Source organism: Boleophthalmus pectinirostris, unplaced genomic scaffold (assembly GCF_026225935.1).
Source record: "Boleophthalmus pectinirostris isolate CB_2022bp ecotype Guang Dong unplaced genomic scaffold, ASM2622593v1 HiC_scaffold_1, whole genome shotgun sequence".
Lineage (NCBI taxonomy): Eukaryota > Metazoa > Chordata > Actinopteri > Gobiiformes > Gobiidae > Boleophthalmus > Boleophthalmus pectinirostris.
In genome coordinates this window covers 33,562,837-33,587,443 of record NW_026570970.1, presented here as the reverse complement: position 1 = coordinate 33,587,443, position 24,607 = coordinate 33,562,837, and the positions used below count along the sequence as shown (strand labels likewise).

General features: G+C 39.6%; 1 protein-coding gene across 1 annotated transcript in view; it reads left to right on the top strand.

Moving 5' to 3' along the window:
- Positions 1-24,607, top strand: part of enox1 (ecto-NOX disulfide-thiol exchanger 1) — a 77,314-nt gene that overhangs the window by 27,296 nt on the left and 25,411 nt on the right. The window contains exons 2-6 of the mRNA XM_055151130.1: positions 8,618-8,797; positions 16,031-16,195; positions 17,040-17,246; positions 18,321-18,554; positions 23,537-23,749. Of these exons, the coding sequence (XP_055007105.1) occupies positions 8,618-8,797; positions 16,031-16,195; positions 17,040-17,246; positions 18,321-18,554; positions 23,537-23,749 (999 nt within the window). The remainder of the gene's footprint in view (positions 1-8,617; positions 8,798-16,030; positions 16,196-17,039; positions 17,247-18,320; positions 18,555-23,536; positions 23,750-24,607) is intronic.

The window sequence follows — 24,607 nt, the reverse complement described above, 5'->3', positions numbered from 1 at the left end:
TTTTGGCAGCATGTCAGGTTGAATCCAGTGGACAGCGCTTGTGTGTTGGTTTTGATTGAATTTTAATAAAAACAGGACGTGTCTTGGTTCAGGATGATTTGCTCATGTCAGAAGTGAGCAGAGCCGAGAAGTGCAGTGTCACGGGCGGAATATTAAACAGCAAGAAAATACTCCTCCTTTTATTCAACTCCACTCTGTCGCCTCAGAAAAATCACGCCATCGTTATTACACATTCATATATAGGCAAGAGGGTTATAGTGTCTTGCTCGAGGACACAACAACTTAGAATTTGAACTTTATTGATCCACAAGGTAAATTATTTGGACATAGTAGCTCACACATCACATTATATTACAATAACAGAACAAAAAAATATAACTGGTAATAATAAATTCTAAGTAAGTAGCAAAAATATCATGAGACTGGTGTCAAGTAAAGCATAAATATATAAAAGTATATGTAGAAGTCAAAATAAAACAAATAAATATATAAGAGTATGCAATACCTATTCAAAAATGTACTTAAAGAGTAAAATTTTGAAGTATTTTGTGTAGATTTTGAGACTTAATAAAGCTTTAAATGTAGTGATTTTGATACAGATTTGTGCGTAATTTTGTTGAACAGGAACAGCTGAATTATTTTTATTTGTGTATTTTTTCTTTTCAGCAGGTCTCACACTCACAAAAAACGATTCAGTTTTCAGTGCGGTTTAAAAATGTAGTGAAAGAGTAGAAAGCGCAGATACCTACTCTTAAATGTAGTGAAGTGAAGAGAAAGGCTATGTTCAGACTGCAGGGTTTAATGCTTAATTCAGATTTTTTATTATTTTTTTTTATTAAATGCGACTTGGGAACTTTAATTGGATGGCACGATAACGTCACAGTGCTGTTCAGTGTTTCCAGAAGTCGCCTAAACATGGACGCAGCATTGAGCACCTGGAGATTTTAAAGTTTCTGTCGTACCAGAGTTAGAACATGTACAACTTTTTGTTTTAAGGAGGAGATTGAGAAGGAGAAGGACGAGGTTTTTGGCCGTGGCTTTTTGTGGGACAGTTGCAGCAACGTCCGTAGAAAGGAACGTGTGGGTGCGGAGTCATAGCCAAGAGTGGTGGGATTGCTATGTGCTTCACTGCTTCACTGACACGGATTTCAAACACAATTTTTGTTTGACGAGAAGAACATTTGTGTACATTTGTGATGTGTAAGTGGGATGAAATGTGACCTGGCTGTTCAGACTAAAGTTCGCATGTCAAAAGATCGGATATGTATGTATGTTTTAGGAGCACATATAGTGGTCTGGGTCACATTTGAAAAAATCAGATCTGTGTCATTCAGACTGTCATTAAAAGATCAGATACAGGTCACATAGGGGCGAAGTAATCGGATTTGGGTCACTTCAGGCTGCAGTCTGAACGTAGCCTAAAATGTACTTAAGTAAAGTACAGAGACCTAAAAATTATACTTAATGTAAGTACAGTACTTTACTACTTTGTTACATTCCATCACTGCAGCTTTTACAACTTTTAACCCTGGCTGTGGTTACATACACATTCAAACTCTGATTACTGTATTTTCCGCACTATAGGTGAGTTTCAGCTGACGTCATTGTTATTAAAAGCCCGCGTTGCATGCTGGGAAATATTTTGGTCGGAGGCAAGAAACACGGATAGCGGTCAAACACAGTGCGTAACCTCGCTTATCCCCGATAATGGTAAATTCCTGTTGCATTATTGGATGACAAATAGAAGCACGGAAGAAGGAAAATGTCTTTTTCATATTCTGAGTGAAAAGAACCACTAACGGTGAATTAAATGGCTTTCAAACATTCACAGAGCAAACGTAGAAGATCCTAACAAACCGTGGACTCCAACAAGTTCAACAACACATCGAGACTCTTGGAGGTTTTCATCTTTTCTGCTGTGAATGGCCCAGGAGTTTCCACCAAGTCATTGTGGATATCGCCGAAGTGAATATTTGTCCAGGTAGTTGGGCGATTCTGACCAGAAATTTGGTTTGGTCCACCTTTTGTCGGGGTTGAAAAGGGTGATTTGGCCTCCATCGATTTTTATGACCAATTTCTGGTCAAATGGTCTTGGGTCCTCTGCCGTTAGAGTGGATAAATAACCGGGATCAATACCCTTTACGTCATGTTGAATTAGTGTGTATTGCCGCCGACCAAAATAATTCCCAGCATGCAACGCGCGCTTTTGTCAACAATGAAACTCCCCTATAGAGCGCTCTGGATTATATGTCATTGAATGGTCTATTTTCAAACTTTTTCACATATGCACCTCATCGGATTATAAGGTGCATTAAACGAAACACAGCAGTTGGATGGGTCAGTTGGACTTTGTTTGGTGCGTTCACGGTGACTCTGGGCTTTGTTCAGTTGTGGCGTGTAGGGAGGGTGCTGTCTGGGACCGCTGGATTGTCGGCGTGTTCACAGTGACTCAGTTGTTCAGTTGTGTCTAGAAGTGGCACATTGCACTCGCTTTTTTGGTTCATTCCTCCGTTCCGTTCCTCGTCGGCGTGGAGTGATGAGTGTGTCTGTGGGTGTTTTTTGCTGTGCGGTCCCTGTCTGCTCCGTGTGTGTTTGCGTGCACTGTGGGTGGTGTGACTTTGTAGTTTAGTGAAGTCGTGCTGGGACACCCGAGTGGATTCGTGTATAGGGTGCTCTGGATTGCTCAGTCGTTTTTTGATGGGGTTGGAGGCTTTAGCAATAGCATGCAAACAATAAAACAATGTAACTTCCTTATGATTATGGTCTCCCTGTTTACATCCGAGTTTGTGGTCTGCGTGTCATTGTAAACATCTTAAAGGTCCAGAAATTAGTTTATAATCAGGTTTTGGTTTGCATGCATCCATTTTAGCCATTACTTCTACTCTCAAAGGAAGTTACCAAAAAGCATGTAACCTTTCTATTACCGTTAAATATCAAAGACTGTTCATTAATTAAGTATAAGATTTAACTTGACTTTTACACTAATGATGGGACTTTCGACTCCTGTAGGGGATCTCAATCTTTAGGAGTGGTTCCTTTCAGAGAGTTGTTCAAAAGACTGGCTTTTACCATTTATTTATGTGACAGAAGCCGATGTGAGAATGCATTTCAATAGCAAAATCTTAGTCACAAACAGAAAGGACCATCTGTTTAAAATGGTTCATGAGAGTGGGAGTGTGTTTACCCTTTAAAATTTGGCAAAATCGAAATAAAACAGTGCACTACAATAATAATAATTCAAAAACATGATGTCATATTAGAAAGGAAAAGATGCAGTTCTTTCTTCTTTCTTAGGGCAAGACATATTTTGGTCAAATACATGGAAAAAATCTCGTCAAGGTCTTGTAATGGTACTGTCCCCTTCTTGTTTGTGTGCAGTGAAGTACTGAAGCTCATTGCTGGGGTCTGTGTGATTCATATTTGATGCACAGAATCAAAGTGGAGCTGTCGACATTAAATCTTTGGAGGAATCCAGTTTGTAATCACTTAAACATTTATACATGAATTTTTAATTTTCAAAAACACAGCTCAAAACATGACTAAACGTGTGTTGGTTCTAATTAGGCCTGCACAAGTATCGATATCACAATAATGCAACCTAATTTTAAAATTATGTTTAATAAAGATGATTCTAATAAAGATTTTCTTTATCAAGTCAAAAATTTGTCTTGTTTTAGTGCTGGTTTTATCTCTATTTTTATTTTGACCGGGTTTCATGAGTAAACCTTTAAACAAAATTGATTCCTATGAGCTTTAAAGCCATGAATGTTACCTCATCAAAAACATATTGTTCCTGGAGTTGTTTTGTTTCACTCACACGTGTTTGAGTAACTCTTTGTTATTAGTCTGTCTACACTGTCTACGCCACACACTACGGGAGAATTTGCCCAATTTAGGTTGCGAGGGTCACAAACTCAACAACGCAACATACAAACTCAGGTAAAAACTCAAAAATAATGAGGCAACTTTACAACCTCTCATAAAGTTGTAAAATCTCAGCAGCACCTCATCCCTATTATCCCTATTAAATTTGTCCTCTGTAAATAATTAAGCCCAGTCCACAAAACAGCGTTGTTTTGAAGTTTGAAGTGTTCTTTAAAAGAAATAAAAGGTGAGCGTAGTTCCGCAGATCAGGGTGTAGCGATCGAGCTTCCTGTTTACTTTAAAAATCATGGATCGGAAGTCTTGCACTACATTTCACAGATAATAACACAGTTTTGACTTGTATCTAAAATAGAAGTGCAGTGCTCTGATCTTTGAACATTTAAGAATCTCAAAGTGAGTCATTTTACTTGAAACAGGAAACAGCTGACGCGGGTTTTGTAGCCTGTGGTCTGAAGCCATATCCCTGTGACAGTGGAGTCCCTGTCACTGTCATTTTAAATGACTTTCAATAAAGTGATGCAAAATATATATGTTGTATGGACATTTTTATTATTTTTCTAAAAGCCAAAAAAAAAAAGTGAAACATTGTTTGTCGATCGGCCACGCTGTAAAGCACAGGCAGCGGGGAATTAGCAAGTTTTGAGCAACAAAAATGGATAAATGTGGAGTTATAAGAGTAAAACTTACCAATGCTGGCAGGCAGCTTGAACTGACCTCCCCCAGCTTATATTGTTTCCGGTGTGGGAACTTTGAAAAGTGGAGAGTTTGCAGGGGTGTAAAATGTATATTTTTATATTCTGAGAGAAATGGTGGAGATTTATAGAATTGGATGTTTATGTTATATTGATATGTGTGTGTATTATATGTGGATGTTTATTTTAAGGTGTGAATTATGTCTCATTGTAAAATGGATAGGACTAATTGGTCACCTGAATTGTTGGTAGTGATCAGTGGGAGGCTGTGGACCCTTTTAAAAGTGGGACTAATTTTGTTGTCTGATGATGTTGTTTGCTCAGTGTTATTGGAATAAAGCTGCCAAGAAAGCTGTAAAGAAACCATCCTGGGCTGTGTTCCTACACTGATGCCTCCAAAACCGCTCGGCCACCCACAATCCCACTGCAGTCTTGGCAATTGAAGATTTAAAATCTCGTAGAATTCTCCTTGTGTATGTGGTGTGCACTTTTTGTCGCATGTTTAAAAATCCTTTAAGACTGAAAAATCCTGTAGTGTAACTTGAGTAACAGAGCTTCTAACAGAGCAGTGCTTTCAGTTAGCATCACACCCCCAGAGAATGTTCATGACATCAGCTGCAGAGGATCAGTATTTGGCAGGCTCTTGCCTTAATTGTCCCGTATCTGTTACAGACACACATACCCCATCTCTCCTCAGCCTTGTCTTTGGGACTTGTCCAGTGTCAGATTGTGTGAGTCACAGTCTGATGTTTCTCCTGCAGATCTTAAAGTGACACTTACAAATGAAGCACAGCTCGGGGGCGGGACCGTCACAATGATTGGCACATCTGACAACCCTGCGTGATTAGATTCAGGCTCAGATGAGATGGTTTTAATTTGAATCGATGCAGCGTAACCATGGGCCTTCTCACCCTCCCCGTCTCCTCCTCTTCACAATACTAAAATGGTTGTACTTTCTTTTATATTGTGCGGTCTTATATCTGTGTACTCCCTCAGTGGTCCAGGTAGGTTTCACAGTCCATCCATGCAGCTCAAGATCATTCTAAAGCGACTGAGGCAAGGTTCATTTCTGTCCTGTGAATGGGACGTTTTTAGTATTGATACTTCAGTGGTTACATATTTGACCCTCCAACAAGCACTGGTTTAGAGCTTTAAAAATGTTGTCTCGTATCGATAGTTGGGAGCTGATGTTATGAAAATTCCCTGGGTGTGTAATGCTAACTGTAGGTATTGCTCCATCTGAAGCTCTGTTACTCAAATTAGACTTTAATCTGATCTTTAATCTTTCACTTCTAAGGCAGGATTGCATAGTTGGTGTAAATATGCTCTACACCTGCTGAAAATGCGAAAACCTTTACACAGAAAATGCGTTATAACTTTGGCATAGAATCTGATAGAACCAAGATTCCAAGTGTATTTTGTACAGGTCCAGAAGCCCTACTTGCACAACAAAAATGGCATTGATATCTCTTGTAGTTTCCCCACAATTTCACTTTTTATGTTTAGGCAAAATGCATTGAAAGCGCGTCAAAAGTCATGGGGCTGTCCTGGCCACAGCAGTGTGTTCTACTGTGAGCTCACCCCTGAAATCATCTCATTCTGACATGAGAAGCCCCCACACAGTGTAGTTTGAACTTTCTTTCACTTCTAAGTCAGCTGAAAATGCATTTGCAGCAATAAAAAATGAAAACGTGTATAACTTTGGCATAGAACGTATTTATGAGCAGGCAAAGTGACGTCTGATATTATTGATAAGAAACATTGCGTAGCTTTAATTGTGAACTTCCTACATTATTGGACCTATATAATTTTTGGACCAGTACACTGGAAAAAAAACAATATCTAGGCAAGTTAAATTGACGTAAATTAAGAACGTTTAACTTTGTTTGAGTCGATTTAACTGTCCAGGTAAAATGATCTACCAATGGAACAAGTGTGTTTTTCTTAATTTAAGCAACATTCAATTTTGTTTCTTATTTTACGTGCAAAAAGTTGTTTTTCTTTCATATTTTCAAATACTTAAAGTCTTGTCAAGTGAAATTTACATTTTCTTAATTCAAGTCAACTTAACTTAACCAAATTTTGTATTTTACAGTGTATAATCTTCTGTTTTATCTTATTTCTAATGTGACCAGAATTTCAAAATCAAAAACTATTACACCCTGTTTTGTGGTTGATAATAATAATATTGTGAAACAAGTGTGTAATTAAGGAAAACTGTTCTGCACTCAGTCTATTTATGACAAACATGTGAGTCAGTTTAGTCATATTTTCTGTGTTTTGGTCATTTTTAAGCAGCTTTTTTGTATTTTACCTAAACAGATGATCCTTCATGCTTCTTTTTACTGTTAGCAGGTATCAAATTGGTTAAAAATAGGGACACTGGGGACATTTCTTGTATAAAACTAGGACAAATCACTGGTTTTGTATAAACCTGCTGGGACTGGTGACACAGGGCGCAAAACTTGGACTCTCACCCAACTTATTTCTAATATTGTAAATAAAAGGACATTTCTCTCCCCTTCTCTCTGCAGGTGCACAGTGAGCCGGTCTTGCTGGAGTGTGAAAAAGATTCTGATGTGAGGACAGCAAAAGGACATCTGCTATGGCTAGTGGTACGTACACTGAAAATACCACTCAAATGTGTGCTACTATGAGCATATCTGCTAGTAGGTTTTTCACATTGTGAGTTTGTGCATTTTTGTTTAGCAGTGAAAACACTCACAGATGAATAAAACACAAGACAGATATGTTTCATGTCATACATTCCATCAAATAATGTTACATAGTGTACCTTGAAATGTTTCCCTCTTATAATGCTATTTCCCCATTAAAACCTGCTCCCTTTGCCCCAGTTTGATGTTATCTGGCAAACCAGCTCATCTGATTGAAAACAATAAATGTAGTGAAGAATGTTACAGCTTCCTCTTCCTTCTACAGTTTCCTTTTTTTTTTTTTTTTAGCAATGGCACGTCTCACGTTAAAAAGTTTGCATTTGTTTAAAGTTAACAAAGTTATAAGTATGGATCAGTGTTTATGTGGCAGTATGCCTCTGTGTCTGCTGGTAGCCTATCGCGGGTGTCCTGAACCTTTAAAAGGGAGGGTCCCTCGCCGCTCAAGCCCTTGTTCACCTCTGACATCACTCGTTGTCTAGGAGCAGTACAAGCAGCCTGAGTGCCGGATTAAGCTTTAATATTGCCTAAAAATCACCTTTCTCTGGCCTAAAGACTGGTGATTCTCCCCTCCTACACTTCTTTTTCCCCTTCTACCCTTCCTGCTGCTGTGGGTACTGGACCTGTTTTGGTGCAGCAGATTTAACATGTTAAATACTGTTCTTAGTCAACTGTATTATGTATCTATTTGTGAGAGAGTGAATGTAAAAAAAAAACTTTTATGAATTAAAATAAAAAAAACAGAGTTACTAAATAAAATTATATATTTTCCCAGTTCATAGCTCTGTCACGTCACACTTACCTGTTCCCTTCGGGGTGGCGTTGCTGGATAACATTTATGGTCTGTAGGTGGAGCTAGTGAACAAAATTGGAGCCCACTTCTGCTTTTACGACCTTCTACTCCTGTGTGAGACAAGTTTAGAAGCTAACTAAGGTCAATGATGTTCATTATGTCTTCTTATATACTTTAACTTCTTAGGTTCTCTTTAAAGACAATGCAGTAAAGTGTATTTACCTTGTTGACATGTTTCGGCTGCTAGCTGCAAGCCATCTTCAGAACTGTCACCGGTGTTGGTGGTGCTAGCTAAGGTAACGTTAATGATGACCAACAGTTAGTGAGGATTATATTACAACATTATGTACATGTTTGATATAACTTGTGTTTAAATACACTTTTGAAAGCTTATTGTCTCTTGCTTGATGACTAAGGAACAAAAACAAATCTATAAATCTATGTTGAACTTTCTGGTTGGAGAAGTGACATCATCACTTAACAGCTCCATAGTTTTTCACCTGTGTCCACCTGCTTTTCTCCTCAGCGTACCTGCTGTCCTACTGGTGAATTTTCTCTGTAAAAATGGGTTTTAGTTGTCCTTAATGTCTCCCCCTCTCTCCCCTCCGCTGCAGACACAGTGGGCAGTGTGGTTCCGGAGCAGCCCCCTCTCTCCCTCCCCTCCATCCCAGGATCGGAGCCTGGAGCCTGGGCCACTGCCATGAACAACCTGGGCATCGTCCCCATGGGGCTCAGCACACAGCAGCTCATCTCAGGTAATGGAGGCTCTGTTGTTGTGCCTTTGGGGAAGACATTTCAGCTGTCTTCCTTATGGTGTGAGTGATTTGTGGCATTTGGAGAGGCCCACGGCTGATTGACAGCGATGTATTATCAATATTATTCATACAAGTTACATTGCTAGTTTAGTTTGCTGATCAAATACGTGTTCATTAAAGGCGGAATAACTTTTCCCTGTTTGTGTCCATAGATGTTATTGCTTTATTTCTTTAGGCCAGTTTACAGGTCAGATCTGTGGAGGAGCAAGCCAGCTCACAGTGGGAATTTATATTTATCTCTGTGTGTGTTTAAGCAATTGAAAACATTTCATATTAAATACATGTATTATTAAGGATAGTGTCATGCTGTTGAAAATTCCAAGCAAAAGAATCAGGTAGTGAAACCCCCACCAGAAAAGCTACATAGTGCACCTTTATTTATAGCTGTTTTGTTGTGGATTCAGGACTGAGCTCTGCGTGATTATGTGAAATCGAATGTGATTTGTTTTGATATAAAAAAAACATTTCAGATTTATAGGGTTGGTTGAGTTCCCTGAGCGCTGAGTGAAATCCCAGCTGGTGCATGTTTGAGTTCTTTTTCAGAGCTGGACTTACAGTTAATCTGCTCGTAGGGACTTTCTCACATCTGTATTTCATTGTGATTCAACGTTTGGAGCCTCAAACCCCTAAAGAGCCGTGCATATCCTCACATGAACCCTCAGCTGACCATTTTAACTATATTATGATTTACCATCCTGACTCTTGGTCCAATAAGCTCTTTTATTTATAACCATTATGTCAGTACTTTTACATTTTTACAGTGACATAAACACAAGCACTTTTCTCCAGGTTACCAACTGTTCCTAAAATATAAATCTGTAACTTTTCTTTTATTTTGCATGAGACTACTGATCTCACAGTGAATAAGCTCTATATGGAGAACAGAGCTGGTTTAAAGCCTGCAGAGAATCATTGCAGTGTGGCTGTGATTACACGAACAGTGAATATTTTACATAAATCAACCTGCAGATTTTGGCTGCAAAACTCTTCTCAAATATGTTGTTTACATGTCAGATAAACAATGGTTAAACAAAGCATCTGTCTCTGATATCTCCCTGTAACATGATGTCAGTAACACATTTTAAATAGAAATGTGTATTTCTGTTTTCTCTAATAACTGATCTAATCTTCATTCTCCTGTATTCAAGACATTGCTTCAATCTATGCCCATTTTCACCTCCACTGGTACACACCCACTGCTCTTAACCCTTCCAGACCGATGGTATCATATACAATACCGTCTCTGTTTAACATAATCAGTCCGTTTTAGATAACCATGCATAACTTTCCTACCATAAATAAAGAAACTTACTTTTTTATATATATATATATATATTATTATATATATATATATATATATATATATATATATATATATATATATATCTGGCATTATCCTACGTCACATGCACGATGCTCTGAGCGTCTGTGTTCATAATCACTGAAAAAGCCAGTCCAAATGAAAGGTTTATTTCACTCAAAATGTACAAATCCAAATGTAACATAGACCATGGAAATGCAGGAAGTGATGTGGCTCTGTGTCCTGGACCTGCCAACACCTGTCACCTTTTTTATTTTAAGGCAATAAGAATATTTTTTTGTTTACTTACAGACTTGATATTTTACACTTTTGTACCTAAGGCCCTAAATTAAACATTTTTTTATGTCCAAAAAGTTGTTTATACATGTTTACTGTGTGTTTTGTATGCAATAGTGGGAATTTTATTTTCCTTTTTTGTTTGTTTGTTTTGTTTTGTTTTTATTATTTGTATTTCTGGTCTTATAGCTTTTCTTACAGCCATACAACACAACTACAGCTGCAGAATGTAAAATAACAGGTTGTACTGAAAAAAGTATGTATAACACTTCATTAGGGGGTGAAATTGAGAGTTTTAATGGCAAAATTAAGAAAAAAAATCTAGGCGAGGAAAAATGTACTAAAATTAGGTGTGGAAGGGTTATATTATAAGTTATATTTTCTTAATCAGTGATACACATAGGATTTAACAGCGTCACATTGTTATTTTGGACATTTTGATGTCACGGTGACGCCGGCTCCCACTAGGCACAGCAGTTTTCTAACCCATCAAACTTTATTTATAGTGCTCTTTACAATACTCACATTGACCAAAGTGCTTCACATTAAGCTCAACAGAATAAAAAAAACATGCAAAACATTAAACAATGAAATAAAACTAATTTCACAAATTGTTAAAATTAGGAGTGTTCCAAAATATTGAAATATCGATATATCGTATTGTTTAATTTGATGATACAGTATCGATATCATGGGCTGCTGTATGCTGTAGGTATATTTTACTAAATTATTTTGTGTGAGAGCTACAATTGTGTTGACATTCTCACTGTTTTGATGAGTAATATGGTTGTTTTTCATATTAATGTTGCACAAACTTAGAGGATTTAATAGACTTTTAGTATCACACCCATGATTTAGCCTGTTTTTCACTGAACTGTATCGAATTGATTTGAAATATATCATTGAATCGTACTGAATTGAAAGTATACTATATTGAAAAATGGATTGTATCGAGGCATATGTATCGAGGTATGTATCGTATTGGCAACTTCTTAATGATAGCCAGCCCTAGATAAAGTCCAGTTTGAATAGATGAGTTTTGAGCCTTGATTTAAAGCGGAAGCCAGCCCCAGTTTCAAATCATTTTAGATCAATATTGCAGTAAAATGTGCTAATGATAACATAATGATCCATGTGTGTTACAGATTATAACTATTTAGCAAACACAAGCATAATAGGTCTTCTGTAGTAATATAAAGATTCTGCAGCAAAAAGCTTTCTTCTTTCTTCTCCTATTTTATTTGGAAAAAGCTAGTTCCTGCTGTTCTGCCCTTGTGCTACGCCTCCCTCTGTTTTGTGCATTTGCTCCAAATCAGGTTAAAGTGAATGAAATGGAGTTTGAAGGAGCCGTCAGAGCGCAGTGCCACTAATGGTCCTGTGATTACTGTGGAGCAGAGCTGATGTACGGTCCTCCTGATGCAGTCTGAGACCTGGGCCCCGGCTGCTCCCTGCCTTTAAACCACAACACAGTCCTCAGTGTTTAAACAGAGAGACCAGAGCAGGTGAGGGCAGGACACGGAGGGGGGGTGGGAAGGAGAGGGGAGCAGAAAGAAATTCACCTGTCAAAACTAAAATTGTCAAAAGCATTAAAATCAGATACTAATCAATACTGAAACTATATAAAGAGATCATTGATCCAGAGGGAAATTCAAGTTTTGCATACAGCACTGCCCTTTTCTTTCACCTTTGTGTCTCAGTTAAAGGTCTGAGTGCAGTTTAACATGAGGACTGGTCAGGTCGGGTCAGCAGATCTGTGTCAGGGCAGTTTGAGGAGAAGAAGACATGTCCTCCTTTGGGTCCTGCAGCGTCACAGCGGTCTCCAGGAGGCGCCAAGTGAACACAACAGAAAAGGCGTCAGTCTCACTTTACTCTGTTGTTTTGGTTGGTTATGAAATGGTTCATTCCCTCCAACTATTTCCTTTGAAGGTCTTCTGCCAGATATGGTCTGAAAAGCCTGTAGTATCTAAAATCAAGTCTTCAAACCTTTTTGACAGTGTTTGTTAATGTGTGTATTGTGTCACTGTGGTAACTACTGAGCATTCCACCACAGAGATACATGGCAAAAGGAAATATTAAATTTTTCAACTGGACAAAAGTTTATTTGGTGGAATACATTTCACAGCTCATCAAAGCTGCTTAGTTTTGAGGATGGAGTTGTAAATATGAGATAGATGGATGTCTGAGTCCTTCATTTCTGTTTAAAAATGGATTGTCTTTCCTAAAAAAAAAATAGCCTCTTTAACTCCCATCTCAAACCAGTTCTTTTCTCTGGCTAAGATTTGTACCTCATTATTCTCAAAGGAGTGGCCCGTGGCTTTTAGATGGAGGTGTACAGCAGACTGAGGTCCACTATTGCTCTCTCGTCTGTGTTGGCATATCCTCCTGTGAAGTAGTTTCATTTGAACAGAAATGGAGGACTCAGTTAACAAATTGAATTTCTCGTTTTGCCTTTTGCCATGGATTCTATCCGGACGACTGAAGGATTTTATACACATATAGAGATACATGTTGAACACCCCCAGTGCAAAGTTAACAGCTACCTTTTACCTTTTGTTTAGCAGAGGTTGTCGATTCATGAGCTGAAATGATCCAAATGATACTACTGAAGGTTTATGGAGTTTAAAAACACAATGAAGCACTTCCTGTATTATCACAATGTGGAACAGGGTTTTCCATTTTGAGAGAAAATATGCAGGATTTGTGTGTTAAAAATGTGAATGAAACAAAACACAACTCCGGGTCTGTTTGCAATGAGGAAACAACATTATAACAAAACAGAAAAGAGTGTAGTATGAGCTTTTCAAAATTGCATTTGTTACTCAGCCCTTTCACATATTATATTGCTGTTTTCCTTCTATGCTTGAAGTGAACATAACTGTGTAAAAATGCTGTAGTAAAACAGACTTGAGTGTTATTTTGTAGTACTAGTATATTTCCTAGTTGGCTCAGGTGGAGGCAGTAAAAGCTTGTGTCTAAAGAAAACCCCAGCACAAACCTCATTCATCACTGAGACTGTGAGCAGCCCAGAGCGAGGCCCGGTCCCTCTCTGCTCCGGCTCCGCTCCTCAGGGCCACAGGAACTCGTTAAAACGGTGTCACAGATATCAGCGCGTTTAAAAATACACACCCACGCATTCATCACTATCACACAGACCAACAAATACTGCTATTACTACTACTACTGCTATCAGGACACTCACAAACACACTGCAGATATCTGAGCACTTAAAAACACACAGGAATCACTATCACAGGTTAGAATCTGCAAATCTTCAATATGAGCTGTACTACTGTGGTTATCACTACTGCTATCAGGGTGATTAAAGAGCCCATATTACACTATTTATGGTCTATGTTATAATGTTGTTTATCCATCAGAAACATATCTGTAATTCTGCTTTGTTTCATTCACACATACAGGAAGTGCTTCACTGTGTTTTTAAACTCCATACACTAGAATAATGTGGATAATTTCAGATCTGGAACTGCCAATCTCTACTGAACTAAAGGTAAAAGGAGCTGGAACTTAAGACTATTACTACATGACATCACAATGTGGAACAGAGCATTCTGAGGTAATTATAACGCAGGGTTACATCAGACATGTGTGAATGAAACAAAACACAACTCCAGGTCTGTTTTTGAGGAGGTAACAACATTATAACATGACTTAAAGTTTACGAGAATCAGTTTTGTGTAATATAGCAGATAGTTAAGGAATTACCTCTGTGTAAGTAAGTTTGTTTTTATTTATATAGCGCTTTTCAAAGACATATGTCACAAAGACGCTTTACAGAGCATTATTAATTCACTCCACACTCGCTGGTGGTAAATTACTATTGTAGCCACAGCTGCCCTGTGAAACTGACTCTGAAAGTGTCTGAGGGATGCAGCAATCCTGAAATAGTAAAGATATTGGAGTGTGATCACAGAACCATCAGCTGCCGGAACATGAAGCTGCCAGGAACTCATTATCTCCCATCGCTATCATATTCCAGAACTGCAACCTACCTGGAGAGCCTGGAAGTTCAAGGTGTTCAGTGCTCAGACACATGGCCAAGGTAAATTAGGCTGAAACCTGACTACCACTGAACAAGAAACATAAGTCGAACGTCAATACTGGGCCAAGAACTATCTGAAGATTTTTCAAAGGTTTTATGGACTGATGAGTGTCTCTTGACGGACCAGATGGTTGGGCCCGTGGCTGGATCAGTAAAGTGCACAGAGCCCCACTTCGACTCAGATGCCAGCAAGGTAGAGGTGAGGTACGGGTATGGGCTTGTTGGACCTTTTTATTTTGAAGATGGACTCAAAATGAACTCCAAAACCTACTGCCAGTTTTTAGAAGACACTTTCCTCAAGCAGTGGCACCGGAAAAACTCTGCATCTTTCAAGAAGACCATGATTTTTATGCAGGACAATTCTCCATCTTCACTGGACCTTAAAGTAAAAACTTACTCTGGATTTACGTTGAAGGAAAACAGTCCACCTCTCTGAACTGTGTTTGGGAGGTTGTGATTGATCATCAACAGATCAAAAAACTAAAACTTTTGTCGTACGTCGAAAGATCCTGTAGTGTGTGGCAGCCTTAAGAAAGCCAAAATTTCACTTTTACTTTCTTAAATATTCAGGTTTGAGGTTTATTAACATTTTGGATTGACCCCGAGCACGGTAATTATAAAATGAATCCTCATAAATACAACATGCCTAATAATTACGCACACGGTGTATAGCAGACACAAGCACAGTAGGTGTTTTTAAATGATTTGCTTGGTAATGAGCAGTGAGCTAAACCTCTAGCTAGGTTGTGTTGCGGAATTTACCTCAGACAACCTCAGACCTGCACGGTGATAGTGTAATTTTACTCGCATTTCTGAGGAAACGTCTGGACTCTGAAATGACCGTAAACCCCTCATTTCCTCTGGCTCTGAGTTCAGCTGCTTCTGCCAGAATAAACACGCACAGACGCAAGGAGGATGATTTGAAAATGTATTCTCTCAGGTCAAAATCTGGATGTGATTAGAATAAAGTTTGGGTCATTGCAAAAGCTAGATTTAAGTCAGTCAGTAACATCTGCAAGATCTAAACACAAAACAAATGTGCTGAATGTGTTTGGCTGACCTATTACACACCCCAGAATCAACAATAGATAACATGCATTGTGGTCAGGATTACATCAAAATTGTCTAAGATTTAAACTCAAAACAAATCTGTTGAAAGTGTTTTGGGGGCCTGTTATACAACCCAGAACAGACAATGGATAACATGTATTGTGTTCAAGATTATATCCAAATTGTCTGCATCATGTAACATCGCTGGTGGCTGCTTGTCTCCATGGTTTTATACTTTTATGATACATTGAAAAATATTGTCTGTCTATCAGTGGAGTTGCCTCTCTACAGATCTGACCTGTAACTTGGCCTGGTGGCGCGACCTTCATAGAGTTTTGATGGTGATGAACATGGATGGTTGTTTTCTTATTGTAGAAGATGCAGAGATTCTTCAGTTAGGTCCGTTAGTGTGTTTTCTAATCCGTCCCAGCCTTTCCCCTGATGTTGTCTTGCTTTGTGATTTCAGAGCCGTTGTGTCTGCAGCGCTTCGATCCCGCCATGGGCCTCCTGACGCCCCTGAACCCTCTCATGGGTCTGGGTCTGGTCCATAGTCCTGGTCCTGGTCCAGATGTGCCTGTGGTCAAAGAGATCATCCACTGCAAGAGCTGCACCCTGTTCCCCCAGAACCCCAGTGAGTACACACGCATGCACGCACACACATACAGACACACACACACAATTACACCTGCAGTTTTATGTCATACATTAGACCCCCAGGCTTTACTTATCAAAAACAACTTTAGAGCCTGGTTCAATCTTATAGTGATTATAGTGAGTGGCTGGAATGACAAATGTGTACTTCAGGATTTCTTTTGGCATCACGCAACTTTTTCTTAACTGAATTTATTTTTCAAAACAAATCCTAAGAAGAGTCAGGAGAACTTGTAAGCTCTAAAATGTGACTGTTTTAGAATATTATTATTCTGATAATGCAACCAAACATGTTGATTCCTACATGATTGTAAGTTTTATATTTTCTTAAATTATTTCTTATAAAAATATAATGTGATCCAATAACATTTATGAGGAGTTTTGTAGATCATGTAGTCTACTTGGTCCAACAGACTTTACAAACCCTAGTGAACCTGTCCAGCCCCAGTGCACTCCTTATGGTTCACACTGCGCTGGACTCAACACCCCTGCACCCCCATCACCCCTCATGACCAGAGCGTTCAGACTATAGACGGGCTCCATCTGACTTCCTAGTTCACGCTCTCCCTCGTGCTCTAACATGTTTCACACCCACAGTGGTCATATGTGGAAGTTCAGAGAGCGTTTTTTGTGTTTGTATCTAATTTTGGTGAATTAGACGCAGCTCTCATTTAGGAACTCATTTGGCTCCTTCAGAGCGTGTTGTGAACTTGGTGCAGATCTTGGAAGTTGGAAGTGACAAACATATTTTAAGAAAACATTCATAACTGGAGCCCAATGTCCGTGATATATACAGTGAATGATCATTTCCTGTCCTCTTCTAGACCTGCCCCCTCCGTCGACTCGGGAGCGCCCCCCAGGCTGCAGGACAGTGTTTGTGGGCGGCTTACCGGAGAACGCCACAGAGGAAGTGATCAGGGAAGTGTTCGACCAGTGTGGAGAGATCATGGCCATTCGCAAGAGCAAGAAGAACTTCTGCCACATCCGCTTCACTGAGGAGTTCATGGTGGACAAGGCCCTCTACCTCTCAGGTCTGAGGATGGGTTTAGTCAGTACAGTTACCCCAAAAGGACTAAACCAGGACTAGAGCATGAGTAAAATAGAACTATAATAGGGCTAAAACAGGGCTAAACCAGGACTACACCAGGTCTAAAACAGAGCTAAACCAGGGCTAAACCAGGACTAAACCAGGACTAAACCAGGACTAAACCAGGATTAAACCAGGACTAAACCAGGACTAGACCAGGACTTGAACAGGGGTAAAATAGAACTATAGTAGGGTTAAAATAAGACTACACCAGGACTAAAGCAGCAAGGACTATACGAGGACTAAACCAGGACTAGACCAGGACTAAACCAGGATTAGAACAGGGGTAAAATAGAACTACAATAGGGTTAAAATAGGACTACACCAGGACTAAAGCAGTAAGGACTATACCGGGACTAAAACAGGACTAAACAGGACTATAATAGGGCTAATCAGGACTAAACCAGGACTAAAACAGGGCTAAACCAGGACTAAAGTAGGACTAAACCAGGACTAGAGCAGGGGTAAAATAGAACTATAATAAGGTTAAAACAGGGCTAAACCAGGGATAAAGCAGGATTAAACCAGAACTATACCAGGACTAAACCAGGACTAGAGCACAGGTAAAATAGAACTATAATAAAGTTAAAACAGGACCAAACCAGGACTAAACCAGCAAGGACTAAACCGGGACTAAAACAGGACTTACAGGACTATAAGAGGGTCAAATCGGGACTAAACCAGGACTAAAACAGGACTAAAACAGGATTAAAACAGGACTAAAACAGGACTAAAACAGGATTAAAACAGGACTAAAACAATACTGAACCACGTCTAAAACGGGATAAAAACCCATAGGTAACTAAATAAATAAATACTGACCCATTAAATCCAATTTGTACTTTTTCTTGAGTTTACAGACAATCTAAAAAACTCAGGGGTCAGGGTCTATTCATTGTGTCACCATGGATAACTGATGAACATTCCCCCATAGACATGCATGACTCCCACCCTCCCAGATTCAACATAGTTTTTGTTTTTTCTCTAGTTCTCACTCTGTTTCACTCTCTTATTCCAGGTTACCGTATGCGCATCGGCTCGAGCACAGATAAGAAGGACTCTGGGAAGATCCACGTGGACTTTGCCCAGGCAAGAGATGACCTGTACGAGTGGGAGTGTAAGCAGAGACTGTGGGCACGAGAGGAGAGGCACAGACAGAGGGTCCAAGAGCAGCTCCTCAGACCCCCGTCACCTCCTCCCATAGTGCACTACTCTGAACATGAGGCCAGTGTGCTCGCAGAGAGGCTCAAAGGTGAGGAGGAAATAAAATTATCTCATGTGTTTTTTTTAAGGTCTCATATTACGCAAAATTGACTCTTGTGAGCTTTAAACCGGGTTATAATGTTGTTACCTTCTCAAAAACATATCTGCAGTCAGGAGCATAGCATTAGCAAACCTACACAATAACTATGTCAATCATTTGTGCTTCGTTTGTGTTGTTTTGTGCTGTGAAATGTTTAGTTTGTGCCATTATGGTTTTTAAGATATTAGCTATGTTTTATTTTTGGCAGATGGTGTCATCCAGCCCCGCAAAATGTTAAATAGCCTCAAAATATTTGTTTGTGCTGTGATAATTTTCATTTGTGCGAGTATATTTCTAAAATAATTAATTATTATTTATGACGTTCCTTTCCGCTCAGCTGACGGCAGCGGTTTTAACAAAACTCCACAAAACTAGTGGAGATAAATAATCTCAGGTTGTGAAAAAGTCTGTATTATTATATGAAATATGAATTCAAAGCAAGTATCAAAAGCAAGTTACTAAAGACTGATACAGACTTTCCCACATCCTGAGATCGTTTCTCTTCACTAGTTTTATGGAGTTTTATTAAAGCTGCTGCCTTCAGCTGAAATGATGTCATATCAACATCAATTAAAATTTTCACAGCACAAATAAAATACAAACATTTTGTATAATTTTCTGCCTGTTCTGAAGCTGGATGACGTCCTCGGGCCAAAAATAAAACTGTTATAATATCTAAAGAATCATGATTGCACAAATGGTTTAAATTGTTTTGCAGCACAAAATGATTTACACCATTTGGGGCCATTTTAGAGGATTTTGAAACTTCCTGGGGGCTGGCTGACCCCAATTTGACATACAAAAGAATTGTTAATATCTCCAAAACTAAAGCAGCACAAACAAAACTTTTTGCAGCACAAAACAGCACAAATGAAGCATTAACGATTGACATAGTTTTTGTGTATATATATATATACAGTATTTTCTGGACTCTACACAGGTCCGAGGCGCCACACAAGCTATAACCTAGTGGACCTGTACAGTGCAAGTTTTGGCTACTACAAATATCGTTTAGTATGTGATTTTCGATACTTTTGACAGCTCTAGTATGATTTAAGATTTAAAATGTATTGATCCTTTGCTCCATTGCAGTGCAGACTACATGAAGAAATAACTGTTCTAAGCACTTTTAAATATATCATCGTATCATATTCAGTTTTGGAAGCCTCCACAAAATATCGCAATAAATATCAAACCATGAGATGCATATCGAGCGGTCTGGATATTGTTACATCTGCGTCTGTGTTAATCCGTGTCCAAGAATAACTCCAGTCTCAGGTGCATTCACAGTGACCTCCCAAATCTCTGTGTTTTTAATCAGCCAAAATCACTGCCTTCTACCAAATCTGCTTTAAAGGTCAAAGGTCACAGCGCTCCTGGATTGACGGGGTGCGTAATCCAACAGTGCACCGCCCGCTGACAAACCTGAGCAATTATTGATGTCTTTTTGTACACTATAAACAGATTAGCACTGCAGAGGTGAAACACAGGGGTGGAATACAGTTTAAAGGGCCCGTGTTACGCTGTTCTCTGATCTATGTTCTAATGTGTCCTCATCACAAACAGACCTGGAGTTGTGTTTTTGTTTCATTCACACATAACACACAAACCCTGCATTTTTAGGCTGAGTTCTTTCCTTAAACAGAAAGCACTCATGTGATGTCATGAGGTAATATAGTAAGTGCTCCACTGTGTTTTTAAACTCCATACACCTTTACTAGAATCATTTAGATCATTTCATTGTGGAGTTTACATGTTTTGCTTGTGTCTGGATGGTTTCCTCTGAGTACTTTGGTTTTCCCCATCAACTCAAAACATGTACAACAGGTGAAATTCTCCAGCTAAATTAATCCTGATCAAAACTAGCTCAAGATCTGGAGATGGGTCCCATACTCTTCGGTAAATTTTTGGTACATTATGGGAACAAAGTGCAAATCATTTGCTTGTTGTTTGTTGGTAATACTAATAAATTAGATAAAATATTTTCAAATAAGCAACAAATGTATGAAATATTCTAACAAATTAATTCCTTGTATACAGTAAACAATTTTTTTCAAAAAGTAAACAGCACTCAGCACTAACAGTTCCAGCATGAAGTTTTACTCATCTTCATATTTCTGGACAGAAAAATCTACTTGTCCACATTGTTTGCAGTAAGCGCAGATCTACTGGCAGTTACAATGTTCACAGCAGTGGAAAATACACTTTCGCTAGGGACAGAGGTCACGGGTATGAGGGGGGTATGGGGGGTGGCAGAGATTGTGCCGGAGAAAGGCGAGAGTGAGGGCCGCGGTGTGACGACCGTAGTTTTGCGAGGATTCATGTGGTTCGGAGGGACACTGCCGGGGGACAATTGTTGTCCAGGCGTCCGCCCTAACTATAAATCGCTGCAGAAACACTGCCACCCCAATCACGGACAAGTTCCCTCGTGAATATTAATGAGCCGAGTCTTCCGTACTGCACATGTGACGGAATTAACACACAATTCCGTGAACACACAGCCCTGCACCGAACTGAACTTCCCATACCGAAACGGTTTGGTGCAAGTACATGTACTGTTACACCCCTTATATATATAATTATACTTCATTGATCACCAACGTACTGCACTTCTCAGTGGCCTTTGTGTCTCAGTACAGTTTAACAAGAGGACTGGTCAGGTAGGGTCATCAGGTCTGTGTCGAGGCAGGTTGAAGAGAGGAACAGCTCTCTGGACAAAAGTGTCTCTTTTGTTTTGCATTGTGTTGTTTTTGCTTGTCCAATGAGCAAGGAAGAGTCAAAGTCTGTCTAGACTGTATAAAGAAGTGGACAAAGGGAGTGTGATGTTGCCCATAGTGTTTGGCTCCAGTCAAATGAAGCTCACTGAGGCTGGAAATTATAGGAGCGAATTTGGAGCCAGGTCCATATTAGGAATAAGAATTTATTTACCTACAAAACAGTGAATAAAAACTCCAGGACCACGTAGAGCAAGTTAATATGAACATTTTAAGACCAAAAGGACAAGGTTCACTGCAGCAGCAACAGAGAGGTGACACATTTTAAATGTAAAGTCAATTGGAACCAGAGTCAATAGAGTCGGAAGCGCCACCATGGTCATTTCCTATTTGGAACATGACGACTTGTGGGTTAGCTATGTCCATTTATATACAGTCTATGAGGAAACCCAATTAGACACAGGGAGAACATGCAAACTCCGCACAGAAAGACCCTCCATCGTTCTAGAATTCACTGTCATGCCTGCTATGTTCTACAGTATATTCCAATTACCCATTAAAATGTACTGCTTCCCTTTTTCTACAGATTTTTTTTTTGTTCTTTAGTTTTCACCCTAAAAACCAACAGTCTCTCCTCGTCTCCTCTCTCCTCTATCATTCAGTGTGCGCAGTCTTTTCATTCAAACCAGCCGCTGTATATTTGATCTGTCTCGGCGTCTCCATGGACCTAATGCTCTCTCAGTCATTTGAATAATAATTGTAGTTTGGCTGAATTAGAAAGCGTTTAGAGGGCTCAGTACGACGTTATACCAGCATAAAGAGTCTATTCAGAGCTATGGTAGATTACACATATACTGTAATGTGTTCAGTACAATAGGCCAGGCATACAGGATAATGGGCTGCAGTGTGGAGAGGTGAGAAAGGGTTTGCCAAGGTTATTTAGAGGAAATAAAGCCGGTTTATCGAACTATTTATAGTATTAGTGAGAGAAGGAGGGGCTCGCATCAAAGCATTGGAGTCACGGTAAGATTTAAAGCAACGAGTGAGATGCTATTTGCCAGGAGGATCTAAATTAGGTCTAAATCACAACTAAACCAAGTCTAAACTAGATCTAAATTAGGTCTGAACCAGGCCTAAACCAGGTATAAACAATGACTAAACCAGAACTAAACCAGGTCTAAAGCACAACTAAAGGTCTAAACTAGATCTAACCAGGACTAAATCAGGCACATCTAAACCAGGTCTAAAGCAGGACAAAACTAGGTCTAAACCAGGTCTAAAACAGGACAAAACTAGGTCTAAACCAGGTCTAAAACAGGACAAAACTAGGTCTAAATTATGACTAAACCAGGTCTACACCAGGACTAAACCAGGCACAACTAAACCAGGTCTAAACCAGGTTTAAACCAAGTCAAAACCAGGTCTAAACTAGGTCTAAACCAGGACAAAACTAGGTCTAAACCAGGTCTAAACCAGGACTGAACCAGGACTAAACCAGGTCTAAACCAGGTCTAAACTAGGTCTAAACCAGGTCTAAACCAGGACAAAACTAGGTTTAAACCAGGTCAAAACCGGGACAAAACTATGTTGAACCAAGTCAAAACCAGGTCTAAACCAGGTCTAAACCAGGTCTACACCAGGACTAAACCAGGCACAACTAAACCAGGTCAAAACCAGGTTTAAACCAGGTCGAAACTAGGTCTAAACCAGGTCTAAACCAGGTCTAAACCAGGTCTAAACCAGGACTGAACCAGGACTATACCAGGTCTGAATCAGGTCTAAACTAGGTCTAAACCAAGTCTAAACCAGGTCTAAGCCAGGACTGAACCAGGACTAAACCAGGTCTAAACCAGGCTAAACCAGGACTAAACCAGGTCTAAACCAGGTAGGTCTAAACCAGGTCTAAACCAGGTCTAAACCAGGTCTAAACTAAACCAGGTCTAAACCAGGTCTAAACCAGGACTAGGAACCAGGACTAAACCAGGTCTAAACCTAAACCAGGTCTAAACCAGGTCTAAACCAGGAAAAAACTGAACCAGGACTAAACTAGGACTAAACCAGGACTAAACTATGCCCTCATACTGACCTCTGCAGATGAGGAACACAGGTCTTGAAGATGCTCTGAACTCAAATCCTGAATTTTTTGTTTAACGGTTGCCAGATAAAACTCCCATTCTATCTATTATCTCACTTTACTCTTGTGTGTTTGTTTCTCAGATGATCATAAATTCAGCGATGCCACGGCGGTTCTGTACACATGGATCGAGCGCGGCGAAGTGAACCGAAGAAACGCCAACCACTTCTACTCCATGATCCAGTCCACCAACAGCCACGTGAGGCAGCTCATCACCGACAAGGCCCAGAGCGAAGAGGAGCTGGAGCGGGCAAAAGAGACCTTCAAGAACGCTCTGCTCTCCATCCTCAACCAGTGTATGTGTTTTAGTCGACCCGTAGATTCCTCAGTTCTTCATCTGCGAGGAAAGGAGAAGAAAAGGGTTATTTCTATCTATTTATCTTCTCCGTAGTAGTGATGAAAACTGAGAAATGGAGCTACTAACAAAACTCAGATTAAAGTCTAATCTGAGCTCTTCAGACAGAGAAGTGCCCCCAGATAGCAACACACAGTACTCCCAGGTATACAGATGACATAAAAGTTATCCAAAGGGCAATGTGAATAAAAATATTTCTTGTTGTAGCTTGGACTCTCGTAGCCCTTCTCCTCCTCTTCCTCTCTTCCTCCGTCCGGGCCGTTTAGTTGTCGGGGATCTGCGTCTCCATGACAACGCTTTCCCATCATCCTCGGCTGCAGCTCCGGCTTCATTATTATCAGACTGTGAGGTGGTGTCAAGGGGAGGTCAGACTGACAGAATGGAAGGACTGCAGCAAGAACATGTCTGAAAACTAGGACTATATCAGGACTAGACCAGGTCTAAAAACTAGGACTAAATCAGGACTAGACCAGGTCTAAAAACTAAGACTAAATCAGAACTAGACCATGTCTAAAAACTAGGACTAAATCAGGATTAGACCAGGTCTGAACTAGGACAAAATCAAGATTAGACCAGGTCTAAAAACTAGGACTAAATCAGATTAGACCAGGTCTAAACTGGGACAAAATCAAGATTAGACCAGGTCTAAAAACTAGGACTAAATCAGGACTAGACCATGTCTAAAAAACTAGGACTAAATCAGGATTAGACCAGGTTTGAACTAGGACAAAATCAATATTAGTCCAGGTCTAAAAACTAGGCCTAAATCAAGATTAGACCAGGTCTAAAAACTAGGACT